This window comes from Oncorhynchus kisutch, linkage group LG13, assembly GCF_002021735.2.
Source record: "Oncorhynchus kisutch isolate 150728-3 linkage group LG13, Okis_V2, whole genome shotgun sequence".
NCBI classification, from domain to species: domain Eukaryota; kingdom Metazoa; phylum Chordata; class Actinopteri; order Salmoniformes; family Salmonidae; genus Oncorhynchus; species Oncorhynchus kisutch.
Window position 1 is genome coordinate 71,363,723 of NC_034186.2, and position 23,956 is coordinate 71,387,678.

Below are 23,956 nucleotides of genomic sequence, written 5' to 3' on the forward strand. Positions count from 1 at the left end.
ATCTTTCAATAAAAAATTACTAGAAGCTTTAATAAACAAACAAATCGCTAAGGTTACCTGAAGTGGCCTCCACAGTGATTGGCTGAGTCCGGGTCGTCCCACAGAATGCGCCAATCAGGTTGTGGTCCGAGTGCACCACCCCGTTGCTCAAGAAACGAGGCAGGCCGTCAAACACGTAAACGTAGGAGCTCTGTGTGTGAGAGACAGAAAATACATCTCAGGCCATGGGAACGCTGGTGGCTCTGTTCACTACAGCACAATAAACATCAGTCTGTGTTGTAGGAGTTAGTGTGTGTGGTTAGTACTCACAGTGCACTGTGTGTAGGAGTCTGAGTGCAGGGTGAGAGCCACAAGAGGGCACAGCTTGCCCGGCACACAGGGGACCAAGTTCTCAGAGACAGACAGGACCCACAGACAGTGGGAGAGTCCCCCCTTCCCCCCGACGCCCCCTCGCCACCCCAGGGAGGACGAGATGGGGAGCTCAGAGAGGGGTGACTGGTGGGACAGGATCACAGAGCGCCCCTGACACTGACGGAAACAGGTGCCATTATTCCTGAGGAAGAGAGAGTTGTATAAGTGATATGCATTAAGTGAGAGAAATTCAAACATTCAAATATATAGTGAAGCAGGTTCTTAATTACAGAGCACATAGCAACTAGTTGCTGATGCACAGTACACATACTGTTCTATAAAACAGATCCTTTACAGAATGCCTATTTGTAATGCTGCAAAACCAATTTCCTCACTGGGGGTAATAAATCCATCCACCTGGGGTCTCCGTAGTATCCAGGCAAGCAGGATTCACAGTGTGGTCCCTGGGTGTGGTGTGTGCAGTAGCATTGGCCTGTCTGATTGTGGCAGTAGCCCAGGAGGGGGCCTCCATGGCCGTTACACTGGCAGGGCACACAGCCCCCGCCCCCGGCCAGCGCAGAACCAAAACTCCCTGGTCGACAGTGCTCACACTGGAGACCCATTGTCCAATCTGAGGAGAAGGGAGAATGGAGAGCACATTAACTAATTAGAGAAAATGATGACTTGTGAAATTAATAAAATATGTTGTTTTCCCCCCTTTTTGGACAGATGAATTGGGTTGATATTTATGTCTGTCTCACCCTGGCAGTGGTCACAGATGCCTGGGGCGGTGATACAGGTGCTGTGGAAGTTACAGCCACAGTCCACGTCACACTCCACCCCGCTCAGCACCAGTGTGGCTGGGTCAGATGTCCAGCCCAGGGAACACTCACACTCGAACCGCGGGCTGCCGCTGCACTGGCCCTCACGACACTCATTATAACAACTGGAGCAGAAAGAGAGAGGTCGGCTTTAGGAGAATGGAGTTATCCAGAGAACGAGATATTATAAAAGCTAGTGGACAGAAAAAGGGCTTGTCATGATAGGGAGGATGAGAGGGAGAGAAAAAGAAAGAGCGACAGGGAGAGAAATGGGGAGAGAGAGAGAGAGAGGCTCACGTCTGGTTGCAGTGCAGGATGCCGTCCCCGGTGTAGCCCCTCTCACAGTGGCACTCAAAGGAGGTGGGGGTGTTGACGCAGGTGGCGAAGGGGTGGCAGCTGTGGAGGCCCAGCCTGCACTCCTCCACATCGGGACAGCTGGGGTAGGACCAGACTGGGTCCCTCTCCCCCTCCTCCAAGTGCTCCAGCTCCATGGGCCGCGGGGGGGCCAAGGTCTGGGGCTCAGGACTAGAGGGGGAGGAGGAATAACAAGGTTCAATATTACCTCCTAATGCAAAGAGGTGGTCTGGTATTGACATGGTAACTTCACAGGCAGGTCCAGTGTACGTAGGCATTAGTTACACTGGACCTGCTCAGATAATTATTTTTTTTCCATCACCACAGCCCGTTTTGTGGGCTTGTCCTCAGTTGAAGTCAAACCTGGGTAAGTAAGCATTTTGAAGTGTGGTAGTTTGCTGGTCATCATACCTGGTAGCCCGTACTTCATCCACAGCCACACTGCAGTTATACACAGAGGCGTCATCCATCCCTTCCCAGTCTCCTCGTAGACACCTGCCGATGGTGGGGTTGTTGTAGTCTCCACACCAGCCGCACTGAAACGTCTGGAGACAGTCTGTACAGGTGACCAGAGCTGAGCACTGCTTACACTGGGGCACTGAGTGAACACTGGAGTGGGGGAGAGAAGGATGGAGGAAGGGATGGAGATAGGTTGAGGGAAGGAGGGAGACAGAAAAGGTTATTGCACGCTGTTGGTACATAATAGATTCCAAATAGGAAAGAGAAATAAGATTAAACTTCAATTTTAAACTGTTTCATTGTTGACTACAGGAGTTCAGCTCATTGGTTCTAATGGTTTACCTGTCATACCAGTCCCTGCACTCTCCGTAGGGATACTTGGTGAGGTAGGCAGCGAAGTAGAAGCAAGCCTGGGCCGACTCACACCACGCACACTGACTGGAGTTAGACAGACACTCCCCACACGTCCTCCTCCTGTTACAGAGGGGGGGAAGGGGGAGATAGAGCGAGTTGCATACTGTAGGAGTAATTGCCCCAAGCAATTATATTACGATGAGCCTGACAGTGGGTACTCACTGGTTGCAGACTTTAGGGCACCCCCCTGGGTCGCGAATGGATCCATCCAGTTTCCCCCGTCGGCTGCATTGGTAATCACCCTTCTTGCTGGCGTTGATCTGCCACTCACAGTAGTGGTCCTGTCGGCCAAAGATCATAAAAGTCAAAGGTCTACAAGATCTATAAGGGGAGTATAAAAAATATTAAATGTTTTATGATGCTAATGGCAGTGAGGTGTTCTGTATGTTAAATACCTGAGTGCAGGCGGAGCAGTCCCTGTACTCCTCACAGAGGGTGCATTGTGGAGGGGTCAGCAGCAGGTGGCATTCCCCTCCCCCCTGGTCCTCTGGGCAGGGCTCCAGGGCAGGTAGGGCACGGAACAGACAGCGGCCCAGAGACGGGCACCAGCCACAGGACTGGTCTGACAGACACGCCAAGCAAGACTGGTACCCCGTACAAGAGCCAGAACGGTACGGCTCCAAGAACAGGAAGGAAATCTCCTACAGAGAGAAAGGAGGGATAGAGAGACAGTGGGAGAAACAAATGTCAACAATATTGATGTTAAGGGTATTGAGCCTCAGTATTACTGTGAAAACCTTTTCTTTATAAAATGTGTAATTGTCAGCTGGTACTCACACTTCCGCCGGGCAGGGCAGTTCTGTTCCAGGTCAGGGCCATCTCACTGGTCTGTCCAGAGCCTGAGTTGTTGAGGTATCCCTCGGCCTGGACCAGGTAGCGGTTCCCCCGGGTCAGGTTGGGAAACAGACGACCCATGTCAGGACGGGACAGCAGCTTCGTCTCCTTCTCCTGGTGAGCTGCCCAGCGACCTACCACCTCCTTCTGAGGGGAGGAGGAAGAGTGAGAAAGTTCAGTAAAAAAATGACAGGCTGGACTACTCGTATCCACTCTACTCGTATCTCTCAAAAAATGTGTAAGGTAAGCGCCCACCTCCCGCTCCCTCACTCTCTCCCTCTCACCAGTTGCAGGGAGTTGGGTCCAGCGGCCATGCGGGCCTCAAAGTGTAGCCTCTGTATCCGGGCCCACATGGAGACTGTCTCGGTGGGAGGGGGTGCAGGTGGAGGGGCACCCCACAGGGGGTGGATGAAACCCCGGAACTGCAAGGTGACGTCCATCTCTGTGGTGGGGCTGAGGATGATGGAGGTGCTGCGCAGGATGGACACCTGAAGGAGTGGAGGTTCAAGGGGGATTGGATGGAGGTGTTACAACTGACATTAAGAGTGGCACGTCTTACAGCAAGGTACAACATGTCAGAAGTCAGCAGCATTACATTCAGTCAGATAAGAGTTTGGGAAGCCCACCATATCTTAAGCAGGGTGGGAGGAGGGAAAGTACTTAGAGGGGCTTTAGAGACGCAGTATAGCTAGAAGTAGAGGTAACACCAGGGGTGAAAGGTGGTACGGTGTCCCGGCAAAAGAAAGTGGGGGTACGCCGTACCGGTAAAACACGGGCCTATCATAATAATTCAAACAAAACGTCAAGAAAAATAATGGTGTAGTAGTCTACAGTTATCATTACCGCATGTCAAAGGCATGAAACATTTCCGAATGAACTTGGAAAAAAATGGGTGGTTTAGCCTACACAAAATGTGATGTGGTTCAATGAGAACACTGACATTTTGCCAAGGCAGAGTTGAATGGCCGACACCGGGACGCGAGGAGAGCTGTGGACACAAATTCTTACACTTTTTGGTGTTTTGTGTAAAAGATGTCGCTTTCCATTCACCAGTATTTGGAGGCTGGAAATACGTTGAGATTGGATGCATATGCCCGGGTAGCCTAGTAAAGGAAGTGGTCTTTTGAAGTGATTTATTTGACCATCAGATGAAAACATCATGACTAGTTGTGTTTGTGAGGGAATGGAACTCACGAGCCACACAGGACCACATTACTTGGCGGAAGGGTTGTCACGATACCGATATCGTGATACTCAGAGATATCGTGGCAAGGAAACAAAACATGAAGCAGACCAAATGTTCTGAATCCCGTTCTGTTCCAAGCTATAAAAACACACAATATACATACAGTAGGTTTTTTAAAGGACCAAATACTTTTTGCAATGGAAAATCAGTTATCGTAGTATCGCGATGTTGGTATTGTGACAACCCTACTAGGCGGGGCCTCTGTACCTTGTCAGGCTGGGAGTCATTGCGGGGGTGCTGGAAGGTGAGCAGGTGCAGTCCCGGGACATAGTTCTCAGTGCGACAGGAAAGGAGTGTGGTGAGGAAACGGGTACGCTCCCCCCACCAGCCATACGCCCCTGAGATCTGGTCCACACGGCAAGCACTTTGATCTGCAATACAGAGAGGGAGGGGGAGCTCATCAAACAGCACACACAGTACCAGACCTCAATCTTACATTTTATTTAACTAGGCAAGTCAGAACAAATTCTTATTTACAATGACGGCCTACCCTACCAGAAGGCAAAAGGCCTCCTGCGGGGACGGGGGCTGGGATAATATTTTTTTAAAGTATTTTTAAATATAGGACAAATCACACATGACAAGAGAGACACCACAACACTACATAAAGAGAGCATGGCACAACATGGTAGAAGCACAAAACATGGTACAAACATTATTGGGACAGCAGCACAATGGGCAAGAAGGTAGAGACAGCAATACATCACGCGACGCAGCCACAACTCTAAGTAAGAACATCCATGATGAATTCTTTGAATGAAGAGACGGAAATAAAATGCAGTGAACTGAAAAGAGGAGCGACCCAGGGATGTGTGTGATTTGGGGACCTTAACAGAATGTGACTGGCAGAATTGGTGTTGTATGTGGAGGATGAGGGCTGCAGTAGGTATCTCAGATAGGGGGGAGCCCTAAAACAGCATTGTTGTTGCTCATGTGGTCCCTCATGTCTTTTATCTCGAATGCATTTTAGCTATTGATATTTCTATTTCCCCTCCTCCCTCTGTACATCTCACCTGACACAGGTAGGCAGGACTCGTTCTGGACACACCAGCCGAAGTCACCGGGGGCACGGGGCAGGGAACCTGGAGCCCCACTGAACACCAGGCAGGACTGGCAGTCAGACAGAAAGCGGGCCAGGCCCAGGCACCCTGTGCTGCCACACTGGAGAGAGACAGTTGAACATTTTATCCATGGTCAAGTTAGATTGTTAGAAGTTGGATGGGGAGGACAGATTGAGGAGGTTTGGATTGAAGATGGAGAAAAAGGGATGGAAAAAGCAGGGTGTTGGATAGGTGTGTTACCGGGTTGGTGGGTTGGTACTCCCGACAGCGGCCCTCACACCAGCTGCATTCTGGGTTCTTCAGACACATGCTCTCGTCTGGTGCCTCGGCACACACAGCATCCTGACACACAGAAACACACAGTCAAACAAATACACCACAGCAGGGCTCTCCAACCATTTTTCTGAAAAGCTACCGGTCCTGTAGGTTTTCGCTCCAACCTTAATCTCAGGCACCTGATACTAATAATGAACTGGTTGATAAGATGAATCAGGTTAGTTACAACTGGGGTTGGAGTGAAAACCTACAGGAGGGTAGCTCTCCAGGAACAGGGTTGAGAGGCCTGCACCACACTAAACTATGACCTACCCAAAAATTGTGCACAAGAAATACAATGTTTACAAGTCCTGCTTTCAACACCCAAAAAACAGTATCACTGAAAAACATTATGCTTCAGGAGATGAGAGCATTGAAGTTTCAACCATCCACTTCACCCCCTTTCAATATGCCCCTGTCCACCATGCAATAATATTCCTTAATAAACTCTCCATCCCTCCCCCCTCCTTACTTCTTGACTCACCCGGTCTCCTGGGTCGCTGCTCACAAACAGCGGAACTTTGTATGCCACCAGGTCTCCACGGGCAATACCACTGTAACCCCCGGCAACCAGCAGCACCCTGCCCTCCATCACAGCAGCTACATGGGAGTACCGCCCTCTCACAGACTCTCCTCCTGAAGGGAAAGAGAGATGATGCAACATAAAGCAACATGAATATGAGTGAGTGAGAATGTGTGTGTGTGTGTGTAGGGACTCACTGTGTTGGAGGCTCGACCCAGCTGACACCCACTGGTGACACCCCAGGTGGTAGAAGAAGATTTCCTCATCATAACACTTCTCTTCCTGGTAGTGAATGTGCACATTCCCCCCTGAGAGAGGGGGGGGAGAAAGAGAGGGAATAGGGAGGATAAGAGCGATATTAGACGGTAAAAAGGGCTGGACAGCAAACAATTGTCCCTATCCTATATTCTCTGTGATGACCATCGCCACCACAAGTCCCCTCACCATAGACTACCATGTAGTTGCCGATGATGGTGGCTGAGTGGAAGGCTCTCTCCCTGGGGCCTGTGGCTGGGAAACGGGAGCGGAACGAGGTCCAAAACCTCTGGTCCACGTGGAATACATCCGTGGAGTTCACACGTACACTGAACCTGAGGGGGAGAGAGAGGCAGGAAGGATGCAGATGATTTGAGACAACAGAAACACTCCAACATTAACACAGACACCTGCTGAGACACAGATAATAAACAGTACTGGGAATCACATGGAAGCCAAGAACCTAGCGAGAACCTGTTCTTTTTTACCTTTATTTAACTAGGCAAGTCAGATAAGAACACATTCTTATTTTCATTGACGGCCTAGGAACAGTGGGTTAACTGCCTTGTTCAGGGGCAGAACGACAGATTTTTACCTTGTCAGCTCGGGTATTCGATCTTGCATACTTTCGGTTACTAGTTCAACGCTCTAACCACTAGGCTACCTGTCGCCCCTTGCATTACCAAATAGCACAAAACACACGACACAATGTGTACTCTCAGTGTGTACTTTGATAATAAAACACATTACCATGCAAGACAGTCCCACAATCCCATCCAACTGTACCTGGCGGTGGTAGGCCTGTGGCCCCCGTAAACCAGCAGTGCCCGGGACGGGGGGTGAAACACCATGGAGTGGCCTGCTGTGGCAGGGGGCTTCCCCCCAGTGGGCTGCACCGCTTCCCACACCCCAGACTCCCGCAGATCAAACCGATACAAAGATGATGAGAACATATCCTCTTCCGTACGACCTGCAGAGGGGAGAGGAGAGAAAGATTACAAGAGTACTTATTCATAACAGACAGGTGCAATCTTAGAATAGATAGAGTGAAGTAATGAGACAGTAACACTGTTGTTGTTTTGGCACTGTACTCCAGCACTTTGGATTCCAAATGATATAATGGACTGTGAGGTTAAAGTACGGACTGTCAGCTTTAATTTGAGGGTGTTTTCATTCATATTGGGTGAACTGTTTAGAAAGAACAGAACTTGTTGTACATAATTCCCTTATACAGTGGGGAGAACAAGTATTTGATACTGCCGATTTGGCAGGATTTCCTACTTACAAAGCATGTAGAGGTCTGTCATTTTTATCATAGGTACACTTCAACTGTGAGAGACGGAATCTAAAACAAAAATCACAATGTGATTTTTTTATGGAATATCTACATAAGCGTACAGAGGCCCATTATCAGCAACCATCACTCCTGTGTTCTAATGGCACATTGTGTTAGCTAATCCAAGTTTATAATTTTAAAAGGCTAATTGATCATTAGAAAACCCTTTTGCAATTATGTTAGCACAGTTGAAAACTGCTGTTCTGATTAAAGAAGCAAAAAAACTGGCCTTCTTTAGACTGTTGAGTATCTGGAGCATCAGCATTTGTGGGTTCGATTACAGGCTCAAAATGGGCAGAAACAAGGAACGTTCTGAAACTTGTCAGTCTATTCTTTCTCTGAGAAATGAAGGCTATTTCAAGTGAGAAAATGCCAAGAAACTGAAGATCTCGTACAACGCTGTGTACTACTCCCTTCACAGAACAGCGCAAACTGGCTCTATCCAGAATAGAAAGAGTGGGAGGCCCCGGTGCACAACTGAACAAGAGGACAAGTACATTAGAATATCTAGTTTGAGAAACAGACTCCTCACAAGTCCTCAACTGGCAGCTTCATTAAATATTACCTGCAAAACACCAGTCTCAAAGTCAAAAGTGAAGAGGCGACTCCGGCATGCTAGCCTTCTAGGCAAAGTTGCATAGAAAAATCTATATCTCAGACTGGCAAGTAAAAATAAAACATTAAGATGGGCAAACGAACACAGACACTGACAGGGGGACTCTGTCTAGAAGATCAGCATCCCGGAGTCGCCACTTCACTGTTGACGTTGAGACTGTTGTTTTGTGGGTACTATTTAATGAAGCTACCAGGTGAGGACTTGTGAGGTGTCTGTTTCTCAAACTAGACACCCTAAAAACAAGGACATTTCTAAGTAACCCCAAACTTTTGAATTGTAGTGTAAGTATTCAGACCCTTTCCTCAGTACTTTGACGGACATTTGGCAATGATTACAGCCTTACAGTCTATATACAGAGTATTCTTGGGTATGACGCTACAACCTTGCCACACGTGTATTCGGAGAGTTTCTCCCATTCTTCTCTGCAGATCCTCTCAAGCTCTGTCAGGTTGGACAGGGAGCCATTTTCAGGTCTATCCAGAGTTGTTCGATCAGGTTCAAGTCCGGGCTCTGGCTGGGCCACTCAAGGACACTCTGAAGCCACTCCTGCGTTGTATTGGCTGTATGCTTAGGGTTGTTGTCCTGCTGGAAGGTGAACCTCTTCCACAGTCTGAGGTCCTGAGGGCTCTGGAGCAGGTTTTAATCAAGGATCTCTTTGTACTTTGCTCTGTTAATCTTTCCCTCGATCCTAACTAGTCTCCCAGTCTCTGCCACTGAAAAACATCCCCACAGCATTGTGCTACCACCACGCTTCACCATTGAGATGGTGCCAGGTTTCTTTCAGACGTGACGCTTGACATTCAGACCAGAGAATCTTGTTTCTCATGGTCTGAGAGTCTTTAGATGCCTTTTGGCAAACTCCAAGCGGGCTGTCATGTGCCTTTTTACTGAAGAGTGGCTTCCGTCTGGCCACTCTACCATAAAGGCCTGATTGGTGGAGTGCTGCAGAGATGGTTGTCCTTCTGGAAGGTTCTCCAATCTCCACAGGGGAACTCTGGAGCTCTGTCAGAGTGACCATCGGGTTCTTGGTCACCTCCCTGACCAAGGCCCTTCTCCCCCAATTGTTCAGTTTGGTCTTGGTGGTTCCAAAGTTCTTCCATTTCAGAATGATGGTGATGATGGTGTTCTTGGGGACCTTCAATGCTGCAGACATTTTTGGGCACCCTTCCCCAGATCTGTGCCTTGACACAATCCTGTCCCGGAGTTCTACCGACAATTCTTTTTTTCTCTGACATGCACTGTCAACTGTGGGACCTTTATAGACAGGTGTGTGCCTTTACAAATCATTATTGGGTATTGTGTATAGATTGACAAGGAACATTTTTTATTTAATACATTTTAGACTAAGGCTGTAACGTAACAAAATGTGGAAAAATACTTTACGAATGCATTGTATATTATCCCTGTGATTACAATGAAGAGAAAGACGTGGCACTCTGTTCTGGACCACTTGCAGCTTAACTAGGTCTTTCTTTGCAGTACTTGACCACATGACTGGAGAATAATCAAGATAGGACTAAATTAGAGCCTGCAGGACTTGGTTTTTGGAATATGAAATCAAACAGTACAGCGTAAGAGTGAGAAAGTTAGACGCACAAATATCATACCCCCAAGACATGCTAACATCTTACCATTACAATAACAGGGGAGGTTAGCATTTATGCCTCTAACTTTGTCACATATCATTATTCACGACTCATTCAGGATTATCCGCAATCATGGTAGCATCCACATTATAGGATAAGTGTTTAGAAACATATTCTGCAAGAAGTTAGGTGACAGCATTGTATTTCAATAAGTTATTTACCTCCAAATATGTAGAGATAGTTGTCCACTACAGATGCTGCATGGTTGGCCACCCTCGGTGCCCCGGGCGAATGGGATTGGCCGAGCTGCTGCCAGTCCTCCTGGATTGGGCGGTACATCCAGACGTCGCTGGCTAAAGCGCCACTCATGAGCTCTCCTCCGAAGATCACCATGTTCCCCTTCCACTCTACTGCCGTGTGGGAGTGACGAGCCACCTGACAGAGGGAGGGGGGAAAGAAAGAAGGGCGAGAGGAAGAGGGGGGTGATGAGAAGAGAGATCGCAGTTGGGATAGGGTGGGCAGAAGGAAGGGAAGGATGAGAGGAAGTGGGAACAAGAAGAAAGAGAAAAGGGAGGGGTCAGAGTGAGGCACTAAGATAAGGAGAGATGTAGAAATGGGTTAACAGGAGATGTTTAAAAGGGAGATGTTTAGGAGCATTGGTTTAGTCCAATGAGTCCCACAACAGGTGTGTTTTGAAGTAAACCCTTTTAGTCTGTGTGATTAACAGGGCCAAAGCTAGAGTGGTGTTTGTGAGACAAGGTGTAACCCGAAGGGGCCTGGGGCCAGGTCTTTTTTACAAAAACGTCTGTAGAGTCCGAATGGTTTGAGCTACAAACAATTAAAAGCTGAGTCACATGAACATGCTCATGTAACATGTTTTGCTCTATGACGCTCACAAGCTACACAAGAGTCATTAAAACAGAAGGGGTTCTTCTACATAGAAGATCATTGTGAATCCCAGGACATAGTGTCTATAATACTGTAATAAGCTAACAGTTGCTGTCAAACTCCAGCAGTTGTCATTGACTAGTTGGATATTAATTTCCCAATAAGCAAACAATTTCTGTACTTAAAGCATTCATATACATTATTTTTTATCAGGTCAGCTTTGGCAGACTTTAAAAATTGTTTTTATCAACATTTGTCAATACAACTCACGAATGCAACTGTTTATATGAAATTGTTTTGTGTTCTACTTGTAGCCCTGGTTGTCTTGAAAAGAAAATGGTAAAACACTTTGTGAGGCTAAATAGAAGGGCTGGACATGTAGTTTCATGAAAGTCAGATAAATGAAAATCTGATTTTTGCAAGGATCTTGAATAAAATAATCAAAGCATAAGATAAACACAGGAAAGAATAACTAAAAGAGTACAGTCTTTGATATATTTTAATAAGATTACATTTCTGGCATGCGGGCAGGCACTTACTGGGGAGTGTCCATAAGATCTGTTCTCCCATTGGTTCAAGCTGAAGTTGTATTTAACCAGGTCTCCCAAAGCTCGGTTCAGGTCAAACCCTGAAATATCAAAACAGCACTAACCATACAGAAGTAGTTAACCGATTACATCATGACATACACTGAAAGCCACAATGATTACTACGCAGAGCCAGTTGTCCAACAGCAATAAGGTCAAGGTCTTCTGTGAAGCCGTGTGCTCGCCTCATCTAAACTGGGTTAATGTTAACCAAGCCCAACAATACTCCTGATTGGGTCGATACCGGGTCTAGTTAGACAATGAATCATCACATAAAGTGAAAACAAATCAATCCTAACATCCAGATGAGCAACACCCTCCTAACTAACAACCCTAACATCCTATACAACAACACTTGAATTCGAATAGTATACCGTATTGGTATCCCTTTGCATGTAAAACATTTCTTTTTAAATGTACAATGGGATCCAACACTATATAAAAAATAAATAAACAAACAGTTGTTCAGTGTTCTATCCCTCACCTCCAAACAGGTACATGGCTCCAGTGGAGGACAGGTAGACCCCAGCAGAGCCGGTCCGGGGGGGCGTGTAAGGGTCGCCCCCACTCACCTGCCACCACTGCCCCACACCACTGTCATCACGGAGACCCAGCTGACAGTTCTGGCCCAGGAAGTCCGAGCTGCATAGACAACGCTCTCCTCTCTAAGAGAAAGAAGGAGAAAGAGAGAGGAGAAAGTTTGAGAGAAATCAGCAATCAACAATATCTAAAGGAAAGGAGGGTCATTCAACCCCTATTTATGTTGCTGCCGTGCTGGTTTCCCCTTCTGTGTTTGAACTCAAATGTATAACCTGCTTAATAATTAACTCCTTAGGTAGCCTTGTACATAGGTTCCCTCAGCTAGCTGTCTTCAGCTTCTCAGTTGGCTGTCCACTTTCCATCCTCACCCCAACCTTTGTTTTATTGCACTGTAATAAGCCAACATCTCTAAAGACTGCACAGTTTCCAATGTGGATAATAAAGTCTCCCTCTTCTTACCTTGTCACAGGTGCCGTGCAGGATGCAGGCCTGGGGACATAGAGGGGTGCTGCAGTCGGCTCCTCCCCAGCCCAGGTGGCACTGGCACAGGGACGAGGACGTGTCACAGCGCCCGTGACCTCCGCAGGCCCCAGGGCACACAGAGAACAAGTAGGTGGCATTGAAGCCCAGGAGGTTGTAGTTGGCATCGCTGAAGAGGTGGAGCAGCATCTGGAGGGAGGAGAGAAGACAGAAAGGATGTGAAGGGGCAATGAACAACTTGACTACATTTTTTCCATGATATTGTAATCCATCCAGCCCGTCAAGTCAGAAACGTCCAGCTGTCACTCAATTGTGTGATGAATTCAAATTGAGGCCATGGAAACCCGTCAATAAATCCATCCATTTAATGCTGGTATGAAAGGTTTCCCCACCCAAATCCCCAGCAGTCTGAGGTTGATATCTGACATCTCAGAACATGTCTAGTTCCGCCTTCCATAGATAATGATACGGTTACCTTGCCAGACTTGGCTTCTATGGGCTGCGGCAGGGTGTTGCCACTCAGACTGGCCAGTAGGGGGCTCTGGTAGGAGTCTCCATCGTAGACGAACAGGTAATCGTAGGTGCATTCTGTCTCCATGAAGGTGAAGTTCAGGACGATACGGTAATTGCTGCTGGGGGCTTGAGGAGAATACAGGAAAGAAACATCAGTCAGATACCTCCATTCCTGTCATTACTGAAAGAGATCATGATACCTCACATCTCAAAATAGGGCTACTTAATGTTAGATCCCTTACTTCAAAGGCAATTATAGTCAATGAACTAATCACTGATCATAATCTTGATGTGATTGGCCTGACTGAAACATGGCTTAAGCCTGATGAATTTACTGTTTTAAATGAGGCCTCACCTCCTGGCTACACTAGTGACCATATCCCCCGTGCATCCCGCAAAGGCGGAGGTGTTGCTAACATTTACGATAGCAAATTTCAATTTACAAAAAAAAATGACATTTTCGTCTTTTGAGCTTCTAGTCATGAAATCTATGCAGCCTACTCAATCACTTTTTATAGCTACTGTTTACAGGCCTCCTGGGCCATATTCAGCGTTTCTCACTGAGTTCCCTGAATTCCTATCGGACCTTGTAGTCATAGCAGATAATATTCTAATCTTTGGTGACTTTAATATTCACATGGAAAAGTCCACAGACCCACTCCAAAAGGCTTTCGGAGCCATCATCGACTCAGTGGGTTTTGTCCAACATGTCTCTGGACCCACTCACTGTCACAGTCATACGCTGGACCTAGTTTTGTCCCATGGAATAAATGTGGTGGATCTTAATGTTTTTCCTCATAATCCTGGACTATCGGACCACCATTTTATTACGTTTGCAATTGCAACAAATAATCTGCTTAGACCCCAACCAAGGAACATCAAAAGTCGTGCTATAAATTCACAGACAACACAAAGATTCCTTGATGCCCTTCCAGACTCCCTCTGCCTACCCAAGGACGCCAGAGGACAAAAATCAGTTAACCACCTAACTGAGGATCTCATTCTAACCTTGCGCAATACCCTAGATGCAGTTGCACCCCTAAAAACTAAAAAAATGTCTCATAAGAAACTAGCTCCCTGGTACACAGAAAATACCCGAGCTCTGAAGCAAGCTTCCAGAAAATTGGAACGGAAATGGCGCCACACCAAACTGGAAGTCTTCCGACTAGCTTGGAAGGACGGTACCGTGCAGTACCGTAGAGCCCTTACTGCTGCTCGATCATCCTATTTTTCTAACTTAATTGAGGAAAATAAGAACAATCCGAAATTCCTTTTTAATACTGTCGCAAAGCTAACTAAAAAGCAGCATTCCCCAAGAGAGGATGACTTTCACTTTAGCAGTGATAAATTCATGAACTTCTTTGAGGAAAAGATTATGATTATTAGAAAGCAAATTACGGACTCCTCTTTAAACCTGCGTATTCCTCCAAACCTCAGTTGTCCTGAGTCTGCACAACTCTGCCAGGACCTAGGATCAAGAGAGACGCTCAAGTGTTTTAGTACTATATCTCTTGACACAATGATGAAAATAATCATGGCCTCTAAACCTTCAAGCTGCATACTGGACCCTATTCCAACTAAACTACTGAAAGAGCTGCTTCCTGTGCTTGGCCCTCCTATGTTGAACATAATAAACGGCTCTCTATCCACTGGATGTGTACCAAACTCACTAAAAGTGGCAGTAATAAAGCCTCTCTTGAAAAAGCCAAACCTTGACCCAGAAAATATAAAAAACTATCGGCCTATATCGAATCTTCCATTCCTCTCAAAAATTTTTGAGAAGGCTGTTGCGCAGTAACTCACTGCCTTCCTGAAGACAAACAATGTATACGAAATGCTTCAGTCTGGTTTTAGACCCCATCATAGCACTGAGACGGCACTTGTGAAGGTGGTAAATGACATTTTAATGGCATCGGACCGAGGCTCTGCATCTGTCCTCGTGCTCCTAGACCTTAGTGCTGCTTTTGATACCATCGATCACCACATTCTTTTGGAGAGATTGGAAACCCAAATTGGTCTACACGGACATGTTCTGGCCTGGTTTAGATCTTATCTGTCGGAAAGATATCAGTTTGTCTCTGTGAATGGCTTGTCCTCTGACAAATCAACTGTAAATTTCGGTGTTCCTCAAGGTTCCGTTTTAGGACCACTATTGTTTTCACTATATATTTTACCTCTTGGGGATGTTATTCGAAAACATAATGTAAACTTTCACTGCTATGCGGATGACACACAGCTGTACATTTCAATGAAACATGGTGAAGCCCTCGCTAGAAGCATGTGTTTCAGACATAAGGAAGTGGATGGCTGCAAACTTTCTACTATTAAACTCGGACAAAACAGAGATGCTTGTTCTAGGTCCTAAGAAACAAAGAGATCTTCTGTTGAATCTGACAATTAATCTTAATGGTTGTACAGTCGTCTCAAATAAAACTGTGAAGGACCTCGGCGTTACTCTGGACCCTGATCTCTCTTTTGAAGAACATATCAAGACCATTTCGAGGACAGCTTTTTTCCATCTACGTAACATTGCAAAAATCAGAAACTTTCTGTCCAAAAATGACGCAGAAAAATTAATCCATTCTTTTGTCACTTCTAGGTTAGACTACTGCAATGCTCTATTTTCCGGCTACCCGGATAAAGCACTAAATAAACTTCAGTTAGTGCTAAATACGGCTGCTAGAATCCTGACTAGAACCAAAAAATTTTATCATATTACTCCAGTGCTAGCCTCTCTACACTGGCTTCCTGTCAAAGCAAGGGCTGATTTCAAGGTTTTACTGCTAACCTACAAAGCATTACATGGGCTTGCTCCTACCTATCTCTCTGATTTGGTCCTGTCGTACATACCTACACGTACGCTACGGTCACAAGACGCAGGCCTCCTAATTGTCCCTAGAATTTCTAAGCAAACAGCTGGAGGCAGGGCTTTCTCCTATAGAGCTCCATTTTTATGGAACGGTCTGCCTACCCATGTCAGAGACGCAAACTCGGTCTCAACCTTTAAGTCTTTACTGAAGACTTATCTCTTCAGTGGGTCATATGATTGAGTGTAGTCTGGCCCAGGAGTGGGAGAAAGGCTCTGGAGCAACGAACCGCCCTTGCTGTCTCTGCCTGGCCGGTTCCCCTCTTTCCACTGGGATTCTCTGCCTCTAACCCTATTACAGGGGCTGAGTCACTGGCTTGCTGGGGCTCTCTCATGCCGTCCCTGGAGGGGGTGCGTCACCTGAGTGGGTTGATTCACTGTTGTGGTCATCCTGTCTGGGTTGGAGCCCCCCCCTTGGGTTGTGCCGTGGCGGAGATCTTTGTGGGCTATACTCAGCCTTGTCTCAGGATGGTAAGTTGGTGGTTGAAGATATCCCTCTAGTGGTGTGGGGGCTGTGCTTTGGCAAAGTGGGTGGGGTTATATCCTTCCTGTTTGGCCCTGTCCGGGGGTGTCCTCGGATGGGGCCACAGTGTCTCCTGACCCCTCCTGTCTCAGCCTCCAGTATTTATGCTGCAGTAGTTTATGTGTCGGGGGACTGGGGTCAGTTTGTTATATCTGGAGTACTTCTCCTGTCCTATTCGGTGTCCTGTGTGAATCTAAGTGTGCGTTCTCTAATTCTCTCCTTCTCTCTTTCTTTCTCTCTCTCGGAGGACCTGAGCCCTAGGACCATGCCCCAGGACTACCTGACATGATGACTCCTTGCTGTCCCCAGTCCACCTGGCCATGCTGCTGCTCCAGTTTCAACTTCCACCTGACTGTGCTGCTGCTCCAGTTTCAACTGTTCTGCCTTATTATTATTCGACCATGATGGTCATTTATGAACATTTGAACATCTTGGCCATGTTCTGTTATAATCTCCACCCGGCACAGCCAGAAGAGGACTGGCCACCCCACATAGCCTGGTTCCTCTCTAGGTTTCTTCCTAGGTATTGGCCTTTCTAGGGAGTTTTTCCTAGCCACCGTGCTTCTACACCTGCATTGCTTGCTGTTTGGGGTTTTAGGCTGGGTTTCTGTACAGCACTTTGAGATATCAGCTGATGTACGAAGGGCTATATAAATAAATTTGATTTGATTTGATATAATTTAGAGTTTACTTAATTTGCCCTAGACAGGATTTTCCTTGGCATATATTGAGATCTATGTATTCACATTAAACTGACAATCAACTAATCAATCAACACACACTCATCACGGCACTCAGTTCTGCCACCACCGTCTCACTCACCTTTGATGAGCCACTCGCAGTTCCCGTTTACAGAGTAGTTCCCTGGCCCGTCTGTGACGCACCCTGGGGGGCCCCTGAGCACCTGTCTGTGGCCCTTACAGTCTCCTGCCCAACACCCAGGGGCTACAGCCACCAGCAGCAACCCCAGCAGGGGGACATGGAGGAGGGAGGCCATCCTCTCCCCCACCTGGAATAGGTGGAGGAGGTGAAGAAGATGGGGTTGTCCGATTACCTCACTCACAAGCCGGGAACCTAGAAACGGTTCAAACAAGCAATGTAACTTCAATGAGATGGATTACATATGCTAAAAATATTTTACAAAGAGGTTACATTTCAACATAGGATGAAAGATGCTCTAGTTTTGCCTATATATGTCACATCAGTGTTGCTTTCTGGTTACAGTCCCATATTTACAGAGTAAAAAAATCACAAAAAAAACTCTGCAAGATAGCCTTTTGGCAATAACTTGCAATCAAACATCAGCCAAATACATATTGCAGTCACATACAGAAGTAACCAAACAGGCAAAAAAAAAAATTGTGCTGGCAGATAGACAAGAGATTATTTAATTTACGTCCATGGCACGGTGACAATTTAAGGAATGTGCTTTTCATATGACTCTAACGTTAGTGTTATTACTGTTCCAATTATTTCTGTCTCTGGGAAAGGTAAATTAATGATTCACGTTTTGTAAAGTGGCAACGTGTACCCCGCACATTGTAGAATATTCGGCTTGTCAATATGACAAAATCTCATTAATTTGAATTACAGACATATACAAATAGTTACTTACACTTGCCAACACATTAAGAAGTTTTCTAGATATATATTTCATAGCTAATCATCATCACAGTTATGTCTATGGGTGCTGCTCTGTTTCTAGCTTAATAAGTAGCAAAAATCTCAATTGAATCACGCTTAGCAAATATTTTTTAATTAAATGCCATGAAACGGTGAGCGAGCAGCTAGCTAACGTTACTAGTAGCTAGCCACTATCAAACAATGCTTACTATCCGCAGACAAACGATAACTAGCTAGCTAACGTTAACTGTTATTGCTATGGCTAGCTAACGTAATGTCATTAGTTGGCTACGGTTAACATAATAGCTAAATACAAACTTTGCACGTTGTTAGTAGCTAGTTAGTTATAACCAGCTAGCAAGCGAGTATTGAACGTTAGTTAGCGTAGCGGATTTGCTGTTATCTTGAACGCGATACCAGTCACCACAGAAGCAGAGGACCGTTCGCTTAGCCTTCCCATTCATTTGTCTAACTAACCAGATCCCACGTCTCCGTCCCCATGATATTTTACATTGTCAGATAGTTATGAGCGACACAATGCATAACTGAATGTGAGATAGCTAACATTAGGTAGCAGTACCAAAGAGGATCGTCGGACTCCAGCACTGGACTCCAGTACTCGATGTCCGGAATCACAGGACACAGACCACCCTCCGCAGGGGCTCGCGCTTACTGGATGGATGCTAGCCACTGGATGGATGCTAGCCAGTTAGCGACCAAGCTAACTTTACTCCAGATGCAAAAGCGCAGTCGTTGGCCATTTATTCAATGATGGTTAGCTAAATCATAATAATAATTAAATACATCTGTCGCAGCTTCAGACATATCTTCATTATTTTTGCCATAAACTATCCTCTTACGCATAAGCACACTAGCCAGAGTGAAATGTTACTTGCTTATTGCCTGACCTCATGAAATGTTTATTGTTTTTGTATATGACAGCCTCCCACACAAAAGGCTCCTCCTCTTCTTCCTTCTTCTTCTTTAAAGTTTTATGGCAGACTACACCTATTCTGCCACCTACCGTACGGGGTATTGAAACAAAAATTAAGAATATTCCCATTGTATGCACGGCTTCTTCTTCTTTTTTAAGGTTTTATGGCAGACTACATACATTGGTGTGTTACCGCCATCTACTGTACAGGGAATTGAAACAAAACATATTCCATTGCGGGAAGGGGGGAAATAAGTAAATCATCCCACTCCTTTTCAGTCACAGATTCCCTGTCTGTATGCACCTTGCAGTTGATAACCAATGTAATAAACAATACAAAGTCCACCTTCTTAACATGCAACATGTTGACAAGGAATATTATCTGGTGTCTCTACTCCTACTACCATTAGTTCTTCAACTTCACTCCTTTCTTCCGCTCTTCTCACCGACTCCGGATAGGAGACAGCCCTTATTCTTGATACCTCCCTCTCCTTCACCCTAACAGGACACTTCAGAAATTCAGTTGTATGTTCACCAACACAATTGCAGAATTTAGGCTCAGCTAGCATATGATACCGCTCATATCTACATACACTTGACACATGACTAAATCATTTGCATTTATTACACTGCATGGGATTGGGCATGAAGGCTCTCACAGGGAATCTCTTAAATCCCAAATACACGTGAGAAGGGAGAGACTTCATCAGAAAACAGTAGAACGGATGGAGTAGAACGCATCCACCATGCAAGTCAAAAAGTGTGCACCAACCACTTCATCCAATTCTTCCCATATACTCTTGGCTTTTACTTCGAGCGCCACCCCATAGTTAACACCCTTGTTAGGCGCAATGCTTCATAGATCCACATTCCAATCATTCCTATCTTCTTGAGTCACAGAGCATGCTCCTTCTGTTCCAAAGATATCAGTGGAGGCTGCTGAAGGGAGGACGGCTCATGATAATGGCTGGACTGGAGTCAATAGAATGGCATCCAACACATGGAAACCACATGTTTGATGTGTTGATACCATTCCATTGACTCCATTCCAGGCATTTTTATGAGCTGTCCTCCCTTCAGCAGCCTCCACTGATAGATATACAAAAAAATATATATACCCACTTCCCGTTACTCTCATCTACGCCACCTCATCCAATGCATCCACAATTTTCTTCTTCTTCTTATGTTTTTAAATGGCGATTGGCAATCACAAGGTGCATTACAGATACAAATTGAACTGGAGTGTAAATCCATTACACTTTGTAAAACAAAAGGGAAAAAACAAAACAAAACATGCTTCTGACTAAACCTTTCCTCATTAAAACCCATTACCCCATTCCACTACTTTGACCCTATCTGCTCCTACATCATGACAACGGCCTGTGAGGACAGGACACCACCATTAAACACACCCTGTAACTCTACTGAAGTCAAATCTTGTATACCCAAGTACTTCTCTGCAGCCATGAACACTAAGAACCTAACCTTGCTGAAGCATATATCACTCATTGGCCAATCCCTCTGTGCTGGCACAGATCTACTACTCACAGGGATCCTCTCAGGATTCCTCACCATTGACCCATCCTCCTCTACTTTCTTCATTGCCTCAACAACGACACCTTCTGCACTACTCTGACCCTGGCCACCGCAACCTCAAAAAGGCTCCTCGTCATCTCAACATCACAACAATTGTAAACCTCAGCATTGCCTTCCAGTGGCGATGTATGGTAATTGCGTCCCCAGAGAAACTCACCTGAGAAAGTATGAATATTGACAACTAGAAACGGTGTAACACGAAGTGTATTAGTTTGATTAGTGTATTAGTCTGATTTCTAATCAGATGTAGTGTCCATCAGTTAAACATTTATTACCATAGCTATAGCTGCTGTGCATCACCCGACGAGTGCATTATTTGAAGAGTACATTGGTGGTGAATCTGGACTATGAAGACTTCAAAACACTCAATCCATTTATTCATCATTATTTTACAAAATCAGTATCAGTATATACAACTTATTCCAACATAGATTACTGGTTAAACAAACATTGAATAGTGTCTGAACATCCCCCAGAGCAAAAGCTTGACTGATTCAACTGTTCTAGCGTTTAAAAAAAAGAATTAAACATTAAAAAACTAAGTCTAGTTTCCCATAGTATGTTTATTATTTTATAATAAATGAATAACATAAATACAATCAATTTGATTGAGAGCAAAACACTTTGGCATTCACTCAAACCTAAGACAATGAAAAGTAAGAAATCATCATAATGCATGATTTCATATAATCTAATTGTCACTTCAATGTTTCTATGAAACATTACATCAAGTCATTATAATATCATACAACACTGTCATGACAATATGCAATCATGTGCCTTACTAGATTGTTTTTAAACATTAGATAAACAAATAAAGCATCACATAGAATAGGCTTATACAAAGACTAAGACAGTTTGGCATAGACTAATTAGTAAATTAAAGGTACTGTACCCGAACTACCTGCACTGACTCCATCTTGCACTGACCCTACACACACTCCCTAGACCAGTGGATCCCAAACTTTTTATAGTCCCATACCCCATCAAACATTCAACCTCCAGCTGCGTACCCCCTCTAGCACCAGGGTCAGTGCACTCTCAAATGTTGTTTTTTGCAATCATTGTAAGCCCGCCACACACACACACTATATGATACATTTATTAAACATAAGAATGAGCTTGAGTTTTTGTCACAACCCAGCTCGTGGGAATTGACAAAGAGCACTTATAGGACAGGGCACAAATAATAATATAATAATAATCAATAATTTTGCTCTTTATTTAACCATCTTACATATAAAACCTAATTTTGTTAATTGAAAATGGTGAATAACTCACCACCCGTTAATGAGAAGGGTATGTTTGAAAGGATGCACATCACTCTGCAATGTTGAGTTGTATCGGAGAGAGATTCAGTCTTAAATCATTTTCTACACAGTCTGTGCTTGTATTTAGTTTTCATGCTAGTGAGGCCGAGAATCCACTCTCACATAGGTACGTGGTTGCAAAGTGTCTTAACAGCACGATTTGCCAAGGCAGGATACTCTGAGCGCAGCCCAATCTAGAAATCTGGCAGTGGCTTCTGATAAAATACAGAACTGCTTGTTGCAATTTTGATGACACTCTCTTGTTCAGATATCGGTAAGTGGACTGGAGGCAGAGCATGAAAGGGATAATGAATCCAGTTGTTTGTGTCATCCGTTTCCGGAAAGTACCTGCGTAATTGCGCACCCAACTCACTCAGGGACTAAGCTATATCACATTTGACATTTGCAAACAAAAAAATCATACAATGATTGAAAGACCTGTGTGTTGTCCTTGTTAATGCAGACAGAGAGGAGCTCCAACTTCTTAATCATAGCCTCAATTTTGTCCCGCACATTGAACATAGTTGTGGAGAGTCCCTGTAAACCTAGATTCAGATCATTCAGGCGAGAAAAAACATGACCCAGATAGGCCAGTCGTGTGAGAAACTCATCATCATGCAAGCGGTAAGACAAGAGAAAAGTATGGTCAGTAAAGAAAACTTTAAGCTCGTCTCTCAATTTAAAAAAAACGTGTCAATACTTTGCCCCTTGATAACCAGCGCACTTCTGTATGTTGTAAAAGCGTTACATGGTCGCTGCCCATATCATTGCACAGTGTAGAAAACACACAAGAGTTCAGGGCCCTTGCTTTAATAAAGTTAAACATTTTCACTGTAGTGTCCAAAACGTATTTCAAGCTGTCAGGCATTTCCTTGGCAGCAAGAGCCTCTCAGTGGATGCTGCAGTGTACCCAAGTGGCGCTGGGAGCAACTGCTTGCACGCTCGCTACCACTCCACTATGTCTCCCTGTCATGGTTTTTGCGCCATCAGTACAGATACCAACACATCTTGACCACCAAAGTCCATTTGATGTCACAAAGCTGTTCAGTATTTCAAAAAGATCCTCTCCTGTTGTCCTGGTTTCCAGTGGTTTGCAGAAGACGATGTCTTCCTTAATTGGATCCCCATAAATGTAACGGACATATACCAGGAGCTGTGCCAGGCCCGCCATGTCTGTTTACTAATCCAGCTGTAACGCATAGAATTCACTGGCTTGTATGCGAAGCAGTAATTGTTTCAAAATATCTCCTGCCATGTCACTGATGCGTCGTGAAACAATGTTGTTTGATGAAGTCATTGTCTGTATCGTTTTTTTGGCCTATTGTCCCAGCCATATTTTATTTTTTAACCTTTATTTAACTAGGCAAGTCAGTTAAGAACAAATTATTATTTTCAAAGACGGCCTTGGAACAGTGGGTTAACTGCCTGTTCAGGGGCAGAACGGCAGATTTGTACCATGTCAGCTCGGGGATTTGAACTTGCAACCTTTCGGTCCAACGCTCTAACCACTAGGCTACCCTGCCGCGGCAGCAGGAAGAATTAAGTCCTCCAAAACAGGATGGGGCTTGCCTGCCCTAGCCACTCGGTAGCTCACCATATAAGACGCTGCTAGCCCCTTCTTATTAATGGTATCTGTTGCTTTTATACATATATTACTACTTGAAAGTAGTCTTTATTCTCACTCAAAAAACTCCTGACATATTTTTCAAAATGGCATGTTTTGTTTTAGTGTCTGCACAAGAGTGAAGGTTTCATCGAGTTGTGAGGTAGTACTTTTGCACATATAACACACTGTGGCTGATGGAAGGCACTACACCCAATATAAGTGAACACCAAATCAATGTAGTTCTCATCATATTTGCGCCTCTTCGATGGACCAACGTCCCTGTCGGTTGTTCAGTACTTTCCCGGGTAAAGGGGAAGTA

At 45.1% G+C, this 23,956-nt stretch overlaps 1 protein-coding gene across 1 annotated transcript in view; it reads right to left on the minus strand.

Annotated features, from left to right (window-relative positions):
* The window catches only part of LOC109878882 (multiple epidermal growth factor-like domains protein 8), a 43,445-nt gene extending 24,307 nt beyond the window's left edge, over positions 1–19,138 (minus strand). The window contains exons 1-25 of the mRNA XM_031787138.1: positions 18,772–19,138; positions 17,391–17,642; positions 13,142–13,305; positions 12,646–12,855; positions 12,131–12,311; positions 11,599–11,687; positions 10,393–10,606; positions 7,420–7,603; positions 6,823–6,968; positions 6,576–6,686; positions 6,340–6,491; positions 5,781–5,882; positions 5,493–5,640; positions 4,687–4,850; positions 3,518–3,721; positions 3,177–3,380; positions 2,795–3,040; positions 2,562–2,680; positions 2,328–2,459; positions 1,938–2,135; positions 1,470–1,697; positions 1,113–1,297; positions 769–982; positions 310–553; positions 58–190 (exon numbers count right to left, since the gene is read on the minus strand). Coding sequence (XP_031642998.1) covers positions 58–190; positions 310–553; positions 769–982; positions 1,113–1,297; positions 1,470–1,697; positions 1,938–2,135; positions 2,328–2,459; positions 2,562–2,680; positions 2,795–3,040; positions 3,177–3,380; positions 3,518–3,721; positions 4,687–4,850; positions 5,493–5,640; positions 5,781–5,882; positions 6,340–6,491; positions 6,576–6,686; positions 6,823–6,968; positions 7,420–7,603; positions 10,393–10,606; positions 11,599–11,687; positions 12,131–12,311; positions 12,646–12,855; positions 13,142–13,305; positions 17,391–17,565 — 4,147 coding nt within the window. The 5' untranslated portion in view covers positions 17,566–17,642; positions 18,772–19,138. The remainder of the gene's footprint in view (positions 1–57; positions 191–309; positions 554–768; positions 983–1,112; positions 1,298–1,469; positions 1,698–1,937; positions 2,136–2,327; positions 2,460–2,561; positions 2,681–2,794; positions 3,041–3,176; positions 3,381–3,517; positions 3,722–4,686; positions 4,851–5,492; positions 5,641–5,780; positions 5,883–6,339; positions 6,492–6,575; positions 6,687–6,822; positions 6,969–7,419; positions 7,604–10,392; positions 10,607–11,598; positions 11,688–12,130; positions 12,312–12,645; positions 12,856–13,141; positions 13,306–17,390; positions 17,643–18,771) is intronic.
* Between the last annotated feature and the right edge of the window lie 4,818 nt (positions 19,139–23,956).